Source organism: Scyliorhinus torazame, chromosome 7 (assembly GCF_047496885.1).
Source record: "Scyliorhinus torazame isolate Kashiwa2021f chromosome 7, sScyTor2.1, whole genome shotgun sequence".
Lineage (NCBI taxonomy): Eukaryota > Metazoa > Chordata > Chondrichthyes > Carcharhiniformes > Scyliorhinidae > Scyliorhinus > Scyliorhinus torazame.
Genome location: NC_092713.1, coordinates 292,341,229 through 292,354,521, shown reverse-complemented (window position 1 = coordinate 292,354,521; position 13,293 = coordinate 292,341,229). Strand labels below are relative to the sequence as shown.

General features: G+C 72.1%; 1 protein-coding gene across 1 annotated transcript in view; it reads left to right on the top strand.

Moving 5' to 3' along the window:
- Window positions 1-3,339: 3,339 nt before the first annotated feature.
- Window positions 3,340-13,293, top strand: part of atox1 (antioxidant 1 copper chaperone) — a 37,019-nt gene continuing 27,065 nt past the window's right edge. Inside the window, exon 1 of the mRNA XM_072512606.1 lies at window positions 3,340-3,457. Coding sequence (XP_072368707.1) covers window positions 3,452-3,457 — 6 coding nt within the window. The 5' untranslated portion in view covers window positions 3,340-3,451. The remainder of the gene's footprint in view (window positions 3,458-13,293) is intronic.

Genomic DNA, 13,293 nt, shown 5'->3' with positions numbered 1-13,293 from the left:
CCACATGCCGCCTGTGTTGAGCTTCTTGAGTGGGGTTGGAGCTGCACTCATCCAGGCAAGTGGAGAGTATTCCACTACGCTCCTGACTTGTGCCTTGTAGATGGTGGACAGGCTTTGGGGGCCAGGAGGCGAGTTACTTCCCATAGGATTCCTTGCTTTTGACCTGCCCTGGTAGCCACAGTATTAATGTGGCTAGTCCAATTCAGTTACTGATCAATAGCAACCCCCAGGATGTTGATTGTGGGGGATTTGGCGATGGTTATGCCATTGAATGTCAAGGGACGATGGTTAGATCTTCTCTTGTAGTCCTGTGTTGTAGCTTCATCAGGTTGACACCTCATTTTTATGTGTGTTGGGTATTGCTACTGAAATGCTCTCCTGCATTCTTCATTGCACCAGGGTTGATTTCCTAGCTTGGTGGTAATGGTAAAGTGGGGGATATGCTGACCATAAGGCTGCAGATTGTGGTTGAGTACAATTCTGCTGCTGCTGATGGCTCATAGTGCCTTGTGGATGCCCAGTCTTGAGTTGCTAGATCTGTTTGAAGTCTATCCCATTTAGCATGGGTGGTAGTGCCACACAACACGTGGTGGGCACCCTCAATGTGAAGATGGGGCTTTGTCTCCACAAGGACTGTGGGGTGGTCACTTCTACCGATACTGTCATGGGCAGATGCATCTGCAGCAGGCAGATTAATGAGGCTGAGGGCAAGTATGTTTTTCCCTCTTGTTGGTACCCTCACCACCTGTTGCTGTCTAGCAGCTATGTCCTCTAGGACCTGTTTAGTTCGGACTGTGTGGTACTACTACCGAGCCACTCTTGGCGATAAACATTGAACACCCCCACCCAGAGCTTATTCTGCGCCCTTGCCACCCTCAATGCTGGTTTGCCAGGACCAAAACACAGTCCCACATAAATTAACTACACCCCAGGGATCCTTCAAAATCCAAAGCAATATTCCATGAGCCCATTATCTGTAAACAGGTAAATGATTAAAATAATGATGACCTCACTTTTACAAGCCCTTAATTACAGCTTTAGCAGACGTACTCACTGTATGCATCTTAAACCCACTTCTTAATAACATTACCACACCAAATTTACAATATAACAATTTCTAACATTCATCACAGGCACCCCATCCACAAACATTCAATCCCTCCACCAACGATGAACATGAGGTGTAGTGTGTACCATCTACAAGATGCCCTGCAAGTACTCACCAAGGCTCCTTAGAAAGCACCTTCCAAACCTATGACCACGACCATCTAAAAGTTCAAGGACAGCAGATACATGGAAACTTCACGACCTGGACGTTCTCCTCCAAGCCACTCACCTTCCTGATCTGAAAATCGCACCGTCCCTCACTGTTGCTGGGCCAAATTCCTGGAACTCCCTCCCTAACAGCATTGTGGGTGTATCTACACCACATGGACTGCAGCGGCTCAAGAATGCAGCTCCCCACTGCCTTCTCAAGGACAATTAGGGATGGGCAATAAATGCTAGCCTAACCGGCAAAGCCCACATCCCACGGATTAATTTTAAGAGATCTTTGAGTTCACAGTGGGACCTCTAGAACGAGAGGCTTTTGTAGTGCAGTCTTGATCAGCTGTAGCAGAATTGGCAGAACTCGTGCAAGCACCTGTGTCACTGTTTGACGGGGATCAAATCACGAAGTGAAATGCAGCCAGGGCCAGAGGCACACTCAGAGAGAAAAAGATCAAGAACAGCAACAATTGAAGAAAGTTGTGAGGAAGAGTCATATGGACTCGAAACGTTAACTCTGTTTCACTCTCCACAAATGCTGCCAGACCTGCTGCACTTTTTCAAGACATTGTTTTTATTTGCATTTATATTGGCCCTTCCACAGAAAAGCATCCAGGGCGCTATCGGCAACCTGTGACACCAAGCCACATAAGGAGATATTTATTAATCTAAAGGTTCCTTAAAGTCTTAATGCACATCTTAAAGAGAGTTGGAAAGGTGTAGGGAGAGAATTCCAGAGCTTGGACCCAGGCAACTGGCTGCCAGTGGAGCAGTGATGAAAAATAGGAATTCGCAAGTGGCCATAACTAGAGGAGTTTGGAGAGTCCGAGGTTACAGAGAGTTAAGGTCATGGAAGGATTTGCAAATGAGAATCATACATTTGTGACATTCCTGGAGCAGGTCAGCAAGAACACATCTGATGGGTGAACAGTACTTAGTGAGTTACGATACAGGCAGCAGGCTTTTGAAAGAGTCTTAGTTTGTAAAGGCTGTCACATCTAAAGTTTAACCAAGGAATGGACTCCGGGTTTCAGCAGCAGATGGACTGAGGCAGTGGTGGAGATGGGCGATGTTACTGAGGTGCAAATAGATGGTCTTGGTGATGGAGGGAACTTTACAGTCAAGCTCAGCTGCTGGTCAAATAGGACTATGAATTTCTGGAAGGGTCATCATCGGTAAAAGGAAAAAAATAGGTATCATTTTGGATTCAGGAATTAGAATTAAATAGTTGGCAGTTTCGAATTCAGACAAAGGGTCATGAAACATTAACATTTGATTTACCCAACTCATTGCTCACTTGGCATCAGCAATGATACTGGATGAAAATGCTGCCAATGGATCGCGGGCTCCTCCCTAGCGGCCTCCCGCTGTACTGCAGCTCGAATACAGCCTGCCGGCTCCAGTCCCGGTGGAGTCCGCGGATTTCCCTAGCGGCTGGTTATTGCGTTGCAGCCGGGTGCAGTCCGCGGGCTCCCCAAGAGGCCGCATAGTGAATCACAGCCAGGTTGCAGCCCGCGGGCTCCTCTAGCGACTAGATAGTGAATCACAGCCAGGTTGCAGCCTGCGAGAACCCCTAGCGACCAGATGGTGAATTACAGCCCGCTTGTAGCCCGCGGGCTCCACTAGCGACCAGATAGTGAATTCCAGCCCGGTTCAACCTGCGGGCTCCCGCAGCAGCCGCAGAGTGAAGTACAGCTCGGGTGCAGCCCGCGGGCTCCCCAAGCGACCAAATAATGAATCACAGCCCGGGTGCAGCCCGCAGGCTCCCCTAGCGAAACAATAGTGAATCACAGCCCGGTTCAACCTGCGGGCTCCCCTAGAGACCAAACAGTGAATCACAGCCCGGGTGCAGCTCGCGGGCTCCCCTAGCGAGCAAATAGTGAATCGCAGCCCGCGGGCTCCCCTAGCGACCAAACAGTGAATCACTGCCCGGTGCAGCCCGCGGGCTCCCCTAGCGACCAGATGGTGGATTACAGCCCGGTTGCAGCCCGCGGGCTCCCCTAGCGACCAAACAGTGAATCACAGCCCGGGTGCAGCCCGCGGGCTCCCCTAGCGGCCAGATGGTGAATCACAGCCCGGGTGCAGCCCGCGGGCTCCCCTAGCGGTCGGGCGGGTGAGTGGATGAGGGAGCTGGGCGCAGACGCTGAGCTGTGGGGAGCAGCCGGAGGCCGGGAGCGGAGCGATCATGACGGTGAGGCGGGGCCCGCAGCCCCGGGATCTCCTGTGGAGAGCGCGGCTGTTGTGAGGAGCCCTGGGGAGGGAGCAGAGGCGGAGTCTGCAGCCGCTGGACGGGCCCCTTTCCCGGGGAAACGCCCGTCTCCCCCCCCCCCCCCCGTCTCCCCCCCCCCCCGTCTCCCCCCCCCCCCCCCCGTCTCCCCCCCCCCCCCCCCCGTCTCCCCCCCCCCCCGTCTCTCCCCCCCCCCGTCTCCCCCCCCCCCCCCCGTCTCCCCGTCTCCCCCCGTCTCCCCCCCCGTCTCCCCCCCCCCCGTCTCCCCCCCCCCCGTCTCCCCCCCCCCGTCTCTCCCCCCCCCCCCCCCGTCTCCCCCCCCCCCCGTCTCCCCCCCCCCCGTCTCCCCCCCCCCCCGTCTCCCCCCCCCTCCCCACCCCCGTCTCCCCCCCCCCTCCCCACCCCCGTCTCCCCCCCCCTCCCCACCCCCGTCTCCCCCCCCCCTCCCCACCCCCGTCTCCCCCCCCCTCCCCACCCCCGTCTCCCCCCCCCTCCCCACCCCCGTCTCCCCCCCCCTCCCCACCCCCCTCCCCACCCCCGTCTCCCCCCCCTCCCCACCCCCGTCTCCCCCCCCCCTCCCCACCCCCGTCTCCCCCCCCCCTCCCCACCCCCGTCTCCCCCCCCCCTCCCCACCCCCGTCTCCCCCCCCCCTCCCACCCCCCTCCCCACCCCCGTCTCCCCCCCCTCCCCACCCCCGTCTCCCCCCCCCTCCCCACCCCCGTCTCCCCCCCCCTCCCCACCCCCGTCTCCCCCCCCCCTCCCCACCCCCGTCTCCCCCCCCCTCCCCACCCCCGTCTCCCCCCCCCTCCCCACCCCCGTCTCCCCCCCCCTCCCCACCCCCGTCTCCCCCCCCCTCCCCACCCCCGTCTCCCCCCCCCTCCCCACCCCCGTCTCCCCCCCCACCCGTCTCCCCACCCCCCGTCTCCCCCCCCCTCCCCACCCCCGTCTCCCCCCCCCCTCCCCACCCCCGTCTCCCCCCCCTCCCCACCCCCGTCTCCCCCCCCCCTCCCCACCCCCGTCTCCCCCCCCCCCTCCCCACCCCCGTCTCCCCCCCCCCTCCCCACCCCCCTCCCACCCCCGTCTCCCCCCCCCTCCCCACCCCCGTCTCCCCCCCCCCTCCCCACCCCCGTCTCCCCCCCCCCTCCCCACCCCCGTCTCCCCCCCCTCCCCACCCCCGTCTCCCCCCCCCTCCCCACCCCCGTCTCCCCCCCCCCTCCCCACCCCCCGTCTCCCCCCCCCCTCCCCACCCCCGTCTCCCCCCCCCCTCCCCACCCCCGTCTCCCCCCCCCCACCCCCGTCTCCCCCCCTCCCCACCCCCGTCTCCCCCCGTCTCCCCACCCCCGTCTCCCCCCGTCTCCCCACCCCCGTCTCCCCCCCGTCTCCCCACCCCCGTCTCCCCCGTCTCCCCACCCCCGTCTCCCCCCGTCTCCCCACCCCCGTCTCCCCCCGTCTCCCCACCCCCCGTCTCCCCCCGTCTCCCTCCCCCCGTCTCCCCACCCCCGTCTCCCTCCCCCCGTCTCCCCACCCCCGTCTCCCCCCGTCTCCCCACCCCCGTCTCCCCCCGTCTCCCCACCCCCGTCTCCCCCCCGTCTCCCCACCCCCGTCTCCCCCCGTCTCCCCACCCCCCGTCTCCCCCCGTCTCCCCACCCCCGTCTCCCCCCGTCTCCCCACCCCCGTCTCCCCCCGTCTCCCCACCCCCGTCTCCCCCCCCTCCCCACCCCCGTCTCCACCCCCCTCCCCACCCCCGTCTCCCCCCCCCTCCCCACCCCCGTCTCTCCCCCCCTCCCCACCCCCGTCTCTCCCCCCCTCCCCACCCCCGTCTCTCCCCCCCTCCCCACCCCCGTCTCCCCCCCCTCCCCACCCCCGTCTCCCCCCGTCTCCCCACCCCCGTCTCCCCCCGTCTCCCCACCCCCGTCTCCCCCCCCGTCTCCCCACCCCCGTCTCCCACCCCCGTCTCCCCCCCCCCCGTCTCCCCACCCCCGTCTCCCCCCCGTCTCCCCCCCCCCCCGTCTCCCCACCCCCCTCTCCCCACCCCCGTCTCCCCCCCCTCCCCACCCCCTCCCCCCTCCCCACCCCCTCCCCACCCCCTCCCCACCCCCTCCCCACCCCCTCCCCACCCCCTCCCCCACCCCCTCCCCACCCCCTCCCCACCCCCCTCCCCCCCCCGTCCCCCCCCCTCTCCCCCCCCCCGTCTCCCCCCGTCTCCCCACCCCCGTCTCCCCCCGTCTCCCCACCCCCGTCTCCCCCCCCGTCTCCCCCCCCCCCCCTCCCCACCCCCGCCTCCCCCCCCTCCCCACCCCCGTCTCCCCCCCCCTCCCCACCCCCGTCTCCCCCCCCCTCCCCCCCCTCCCCACCCCCCGTCTCCCCCCCCCCTCCCCACCCCCGTCTCCCCCCCCCCTCCCCACCCCCGTCTCCCCCCCCCTCCCCACCCCCGTCTCCCCCCCCCTCCCCACCCCCGTCTCCCCCCCCTCCCCACCCCCGTCTCCCCCCCCCTCCCCCCCCGTCTCCCCCCCCTCCCCACCCCGTCTCCCCCCCCCTCCCCACCCCCGTCTCCCCCCCCCCTCCCCACCCCCGTCTCCCCCCCCCTCCCCACCCCCGTCTCCCCCCCCCCTCCCCACCCCCGCGTCTCCCCCCCCTCCCCACCCCCGTCTCCCCCCCCCTCCCCACCCCCGTCTCCCCCCCCCTCCCCACCCCCGTCTCCCCCCCCCTCCCCTCCCCCCCCCGTCTCCCCCCCCTCCCCACCCCGTCTCCCCCCCCTCTCCCCCCCCCGTCTCCCCCCCCGTCCCCCCCCCTCCCCACCCCCGTCTCCCCCCCCTCCCCACCCCCGTCTCCCCCCCCCTCCCCACCCCCGTCTCCCCCCCCTCCCCACCCCCGTCTCCCCCCCCCTCCCCACCCCCGTCTCCCCCCCCCCGTCTCCCACCCCCGTCTCCCCCCCCCCTCCCCACCCCCGTCTCCCCTCCCCCCCCGTCTCCCCACCCCCCGTCTCCCCACCCCCGTCTCCCACCCCCCGTCTCCCCCGTCTCCCCACCCCCGTCTCCCCCCCCTCCCCACCCCCGTCTCCCCCCCTCCCCACCCCCGTCTCCCCTCTCCCCCCCCTCCCCACCCCCGTCTCCCCCCCCTCCCCACCCCCGTCTCCCCCCCACCCCCGTCTCCCCCCCCTCCCCACCCCCGTCTCCCCCCCCTCCCCACCCCCGTCTCCCCCCCCTCCCCACCCCCGTCTCCCCCCCCCTCCCCACCCCCGTCTCCCCCCCCTCCCCACCCCCGTCTCCCCCCCCTCCCCACCCCCGTCTCCCCCCCCTCCCCACCCCCGTCTCCCCCCCCTCCCCACCCCCGTCTCCCCCCCCTCCCCACCCCCGTCTCCCCCCCCTCCCCACCCCCGTCTCCCCCCCCTCCCCACCCCCGTCTCCCCCCCTCCCCACCCCCGTCTCCCCCCCCTCCCCACCCCCGTCTCCCCCCCTCCCCACCCCCGTCTCCCCCCCTCCCCACCCCCGTCTCCCCCCCTCCCCACCCCCGTCTCCCACCCCCCGTCTCCCACCCCTCCCCACCCCCGTCTCCCCACCCCCGTCTCCCCCCCCTCCCCACCCCCGTCTCCCCCCCCCTCCCCACCCCCGTCTCCCCCCCCTCCCCACCCCCGTCTCCCCCCCCTCCCCACCCCCGTCTCCCCCCCCCTCCCCACCCCCGTCTCCCCCCCCTCCCCCCCGTCTCACCCCCCCCGTCTCCCCCCCCCTCCCCCCCCCCTCCCCCCCCTCCCCCCCCCTCCCCCCCCCTCCCCCCGTCTCCCCCCCCTCCCCACCCCGTCTCCCCCCCCCTCCCCACCCCCGTCTCCCCCCCCCTCCCCACCCCCGTCTCCCCCCCCTCCCCACCCCCGTCTCTCCCCCCCCCCTCCCCACCCCCGTCTCTCCCCCCCCCTCCCCACCCCCCTCCCCACCCCGTCTCCCCCCCCTCCCCACCCCCCACTCCCTCCCCACCCCCCCTCCCCACCCCCCCCTCCCCACCCCCGTCTCCCCACCCCCGTCTCCCACCCCGTCTCCCACCCCCCACCCCCGTCTCCCCACCCCCCACCCCCGTCTCCCCACCCCCCACCCCCGTCTCCCCACCCCCCACCCCCGTCTCCCCACCCCCGTCTCCCCACCCCCGTCTCCCCACCCCCGTCTCCCCACCCCGTCTCCCCACCCCCGTCTCCCCCCCCTCCCCACCCCCGTCTCCCCTCCCCCCCCACCCCCGTCTCCCCCCCCCCCCGTCTCCCCTCCCCACCCCACCCCCGTCTCCCCCCCCCCCCCGTCTCCCCTCCCCACCCCCGTCTCCCCCCCCACCCCCGTCTCCCCCCCCCACCCCCGTCTCCCCCCCCCCACCCCCGTCTCCCCCCCCCACCCCCGTCTCCCCCCCCACCCCCGTCTCCCCCCCCACCCCCGTCTCCCCCCCCCTCCCCCGTCTCCCCCCCCCCTCCCCGTCTCCCCCCCCCCCGTCTCCCCTCCCCTCCCCGTCTCCCCTCCCCTCCCCGTCTCCCCTCCTCTCCCCGTCTCCCCCCCCCCTCCCCACCCCCGTCTCCCCCCCCCTCCCCACCCCCGTCTCCCCCCCCCTCCCCACCCCCGTCTCTCCCCCCCCTCCCCACCCCCGTCTCTCCCCCCCCCTCCCCACCCCCCCTCCCCACCCCCGTCTCCCCCCTCCCCACCCCCCCCTCCCCTCCCCACCCCACCCCTCCCCACCCCCCCCTCCCCACCCCCGTCTCCCCACCCCCGTCTCCCCCCCCTCCCCACCCCCGTCTCCCCCCCTCCCCACCCCCGTCTCCCCCCCCTCCCCACCCCCGTCTCCCCCCCTCCCCACCCCCGTCTCCCCACTCCCCACCCCCGTCTCCCCCCCCTCCCCACCCCCGTCTCTCCCCCCTCCCCACCCCCGTCTCCCCCCTCCCCACCCCCGTCTCCCCCCCTCCCCACCCCCGTCTCCCCCCTCCCCACCCCCGTCTCCCCCCCCTCCCCACCCCCGTCTCCCCCCCTCCCCACCCCCGTCTCCCCCCCTCCCCACCCCCGTCTCCCCGTCTCCCACCCCCGTCTCCCCACCCCCGTCTCCCCACCCCCGTCTCCCCACCCCCGTCTCCCCACCCCCGTCTCCCCACCCCCGTCTCCCCACCCCCGTCTCCCACCCCCGTCTCCCCACCCCGTCTCCCCACCCCCGTCTCCCCACCCCCGTCTCCCCACCCCCGTCTCCCCACCCCCGTCTCCCCACCCCCGTCTCCCCACCCCCGTCTCCCCACCCCCGTCTCCCCACCCCCGTCTCCCCACCCCCGTCTCCCCACCCCCCACCCCCGTCTCCCACCCCCCACCCCCGTCTCCCCACCCCCGTCTCCCCACCCCCGTCTCCCCACCCCCGTCTCCCCACCCCCGTCTCCCCACCCCCGTCTCCCACCCCCGTCTCCCCACCCCCGTCTCCCCCCCCTCCCCACCCCCGTCTCCCCTCCCCCCCCACCCCCGTCTCCCCCTCCCCGTCTCCCCTCCCCACCCCACCCCCGTCTCCCCCCCCGTCTCCCCTCCCCACCCCCGTCTCCCCCCCCCACCCCCGTCTCCCCCCCCCCCGTCTCCCCCCCCCCCACCCCCGTCTCCCCCCCCCACCCCCGTCTCCCCCCCCACCCCCGTCTCCCCCCCACCCCCGTCTCCCCCCCACCCCCGTCTCCCCCCCCCTCCCCCGTCTCCCCCCCTCCCCCGTCTCCCCCCCCCCGTCTCCCCTCCCCTCCCCGTCTCCCCTCCCCTCCCGTCTCCCTCCTCTCCCCCGTCTCCCCACCCCCTCCCCACCCCGTCTCCCCCCCCCTCCCCACCCCCGTCTCCCCCCCCCGTCTCCCCCTCCCCACCCCCGTCTCCCCCCACCCCACCCCGTCTCCCCCTCCACCCCCGTCTCCCCCCCCTCCCCACCCCCGTCTCCCCCCCCTCCCCACCCCCCTCCCCACCCCCCCTCCCCACCCCCCCTCCCCACCCCCCCTCCCCACCCCCCCTCCCCACCCCCTCCTCCCCACCCCCTCCTCCCCACCCCTCCCCACTCCCCCCCCTCCCCACTCCCCCACTCCCCACCCCCGTCTCCCCCCCTCCCCACCCCCGTCTCCCCCCCCTCCCCACCCCCGTCTCCCCCCCCTCCCCACCCCCTCCCCACCCCCGTCTCCCCCCCGTCTCCCCCCCGTCTCCCCCCCGTCTCCCCCCCCCATCTCCCCCCCCCGTCTCCCCCCCCGTCTCCCCCCCCCGTCTCCCCCCCCGTCTCCCCCCCGTCTCCCCCCCGTCTCCCCCCCGTCTCCCCCCCGTCTCCCCCCCGTCTCCCCCCCCGTCTCCCCCCCTGTCTCCCCCCCCGTCTCCCCCCCCCGTCTCCCCCCCCGTCTCCCCCCCGTCTCCCCCCCCCCCGTCTCCCCCCCCCCGTCTCCCCCCCCCCGTCTCCCCCCCCCCGTCTCCTCCCCCCCCGTCTCCTCCCCCCCGTCTCCTCCCCCCCGTCTCCTCCCCCCCGTCTCCTCCCCCCCGTCTCCTCCCCCCCGTCTCCTCCCCCCGTCTCCTCCCCCCCGTCTCCTCCCCCCCGTCTCCTCCCCCCCCCCGTCTCCCCCCGTCTCCCCCCCGTCTCCCTCCCGTCTCCCCCCCCGTCTCCCCCCCGTCTCCCCCCCGTCTCCCCCCCGTCTCCCCCCCGTCTCCCCCCGTCTCCCCCCCCGTCTCCCCCCCCGTCTCCCCCCCCGTCTCCCCCCCCGTCTCCCCCCCCGTCTCCCCCCCCGTCTCCCCCCCGTCTCCCCCCGTCTCCCCCCCGTCTCCCCCCCGTCTCCCCCCCCGTCTCCCCCCCGTCTCCCCCCCGTCTCCCCCCCGTCTCCCCCCGTCTCCCCCCCGTCTCCAACCCCGTCTCTCCCCCCGTTTCCCCCCCATTTCCCCCCTCCCCCCCCCATTTCCCCCCTCCCCCCATTTCCCCCCATTTCCCCCCCATTTCCCCCTCCCCCCGTTTTCCCCCTCCCCCCGTTTTCCCCCTCGCCCCGTTTTCCCCTCGCCCCGTTTTCCCCCTCGCCCCGTTTTCCCCCTCGCCCCGTTTTCCCCCTCGCCCCGTTTTCCCCCTCGCCCCGTTTTCCCCCTCGCCCCGTTTTCCCCCTCGCCCCGTTTTCCCCCCCCACCCCCGTCTCCCCCCCCCACCCCCGTCTCCCCCCCCCACCCCCGTCTCCCCCCCCTCCCCCGTCTCCCCCCCCTCCCCGTCTCCCCCCCCTCCCCGTCTCCCCCCCCTCCCCCGTCTCCCCTCCCCTCCCCGTCTCCCCTCCTCTCCCCCGTCTCCCCACCCCCTCCCACCCCCGTGTCCCCCCCCCTCCCCACCCCCGTCTCCCCCCCCGTCTCCCCCCCCTCCCCACCCCCGTCTCCCCCCCCTCCCCACCCCCGTCTCCCCCCCCACCCACCCCGTCTCCCCCCCCACCCCCGTCTCCCCCCCCCTCCCCACCCCCGTCTCCCCCCCCTCCCCACCCCCCCCTCCCCACCCCCTCCTCCCCACCCCCTCCTCCCCACCCCCCCCCTCCCCACTCCCCCCCCTCCCCACTCCCCCCCTCCCCACTCCCACCCCCGTCTCCCCCCCTCCCCACCCCCGTCTCCCCCCCTCCCCACCCCCGTCTCCCCCCCGTCTCCCCCCCGTCTCCCCCCCGTCTCCCCCCGTCTCCCCCCCGTCTCCCCCCCCCGTCTCCCCCCCGTCTCCCCCCCGTCTCCCCCCCCGTCTCCCCCCCCCGTCTCCCCCCCGTCTCCCCCCCCCGTCTCCCCCCCCGTCTCCCCCCCCCCGTCTCCCCCCCCCCGTCTCCCCCCCCCCGTCTCCCCCCCCCGTCTCCCCCCCCGTCTCCCCCCCCGTCTCCCCCCCCGTCTCCCCCCCCGTCTCCCCCCCGTCTCCCCCCCCGTCTCCCCCCCGTCTCCCCCCCGTCTCCCCCCCGTCTCCTCCCCCCCCCGTCTCCCCCCCGTCTCCCCCCCGTCTCCCCCCCGTCTCCCCCCCGTCTCCCCCCCGTCTCCCCCCCGTCTCCCCCCCCGTCTCCCCCCCCGTCTCCCCCCCGTCTCCCCCCCGTCTCCCCCCCGTCTCCCCCCCGTCTCCCCCCCGTCTCCAACCCCGTCTCTCCCCCCGTTTCCCCCCCATTTCCCCCCTCCCCCCCCCATTTCCCCCCTCCCCCCATTTCCCCCCCCATTTCCCCCTCCCCCCGTTTCCCCCCCTCCCCCCGTTTCCCCCCTCCCCCGTTCCCCCCTCGCCCCGTTTTCCCCCTCGCCCCGTTTTCCCCCTCGCCCCGTTTTCCCCTCGCCCCGTTTTCCCCTCGCCCCGTTTTCCCCCTCGCCCCGTTTTCCCCCTCGCCCCGTTTTCCCCTCGCCCCGTTTTCCCCTCGCCCCGTTTTCCCCCTCGCCCCGTTTTCCCCCTCGCCCCGTTTTCCCCCTCGCCCCGTTTTCCCCCTCGCCCCGTTTTCCCCTCGCCCCGTTTTCCCCCTCGCCCCGTTTTCCCCCTCGCCCCGTTTTCCCCCTCGCCCCGTTTTCCCCTCGCCCCGTTTTCCCCCTCGCCCCGTTTTCCCCCTCGCCCCGTTTTCCCCCTCGCCCCGTTTTCCCCCTCGCCCCGTTTTCCCCCTCGCCCCGTTTTCCCCCTCGCCCCGTTTTCCCCCTCGCCCCGTTTTCCCCCTCGCCCCGTTTTCCCCCTCGCCCCGTTTTCCCCCTCGCCCCGTTTTCCCCTCGCCCCGTTTTCCCCCTCGCCCCGTTTTCCCCCCTCGCCCCGTTTTCCCCCTCGCCCCGTTTTCCCCCTCGCCCCGTTTTCCCCCTCGCCCCGTTTTCCCCCTCGCCCCGTTTTCCCCCTCGCCCCGTTTTCCCCCCCTCGCCCCGTTTTCCCCCTCGCCCCGTTTTCCCCCTCGCCCCGTTTTCCCCCTCGCCCCGTTTTCCCCCTCGCCCCGTTTTCCCCCTCGCCCCGTTTTCCCCCTCGCCCCGTTTTCCCCCTCGCCCCGTTTTCCCCCTCGCCCCGTTTTCCCCCCTCGCCCCGTTTTCCCCCTCGCCCCGTTTTCCCCCTCGCCCCGTTTTGCCCCGTTTTCCCCCTCGCCCCGTTTTCCCCCTCGCCCCGTTTTCCCCCCTCGCCCCGTTTTCCCCCTCGCCCCGTTTTCCCCTCGCCCCGTTTTCCCCCTCGCCCCGTTTTCCCCCCTCGCCCCGTTTTCCCCTCGCCCCGTTTTCCCCCTCGCCCCGTTTTCCCCTCGCCCCGTTTTCCCCCTCGCCCCGTTTTCCCCCCTCGCCCCGTTTTCCCCCCTCGCCCCGTTTTCCCCCTCGCCCCGTTTTCCCCCTCGCCCCGTTTCCCCTCGCCCCGTTTTCCCCCTCGCCCCGTTTTCCCCCTCGCCCCGTTTTCCCCCTCGCCCCGTTTTCCCCCTCGCCCCGTTTTCCCCCCTCGCCCCCGTTTTCCCCCCTCGCCCCGTTTTCCCCCCTCGCCCCGTTTTCCCCCTCGCCCCGTTTTCCCCCCTCGCCCCGTTTTCCCCCTCGCCCCGTTTTCCCCCTCGCCCCGTTTTCCCCCTCGCCCCGTTTTCCCCCTCGCCCCGTTTTCCCCCTCGCCCCGTTTTCCCCCTCGCCCCGTTTTCCCCCTCGCCCCGTTTTCCCCCTCGCCCCGTTTTCCCCCTCGCCCCGTTTTCCCCCTCGCCCCGTTTTCCCCCCTCGCCCCGTTTTCCCCCTCGCCCCGTTTTCCCCCTCGCCCCGTTTTCCCCCTCGCCCCGTTTTCCCCCCTCGCCCCGTTTCTTCCCCCTCGCCCCGTTTTCCCCCTCGCCCCGTTTTCCCCCCTTCGCCCCGTTTTCCCCCTCGCCCCGTTTCTTGCCCCTCGCC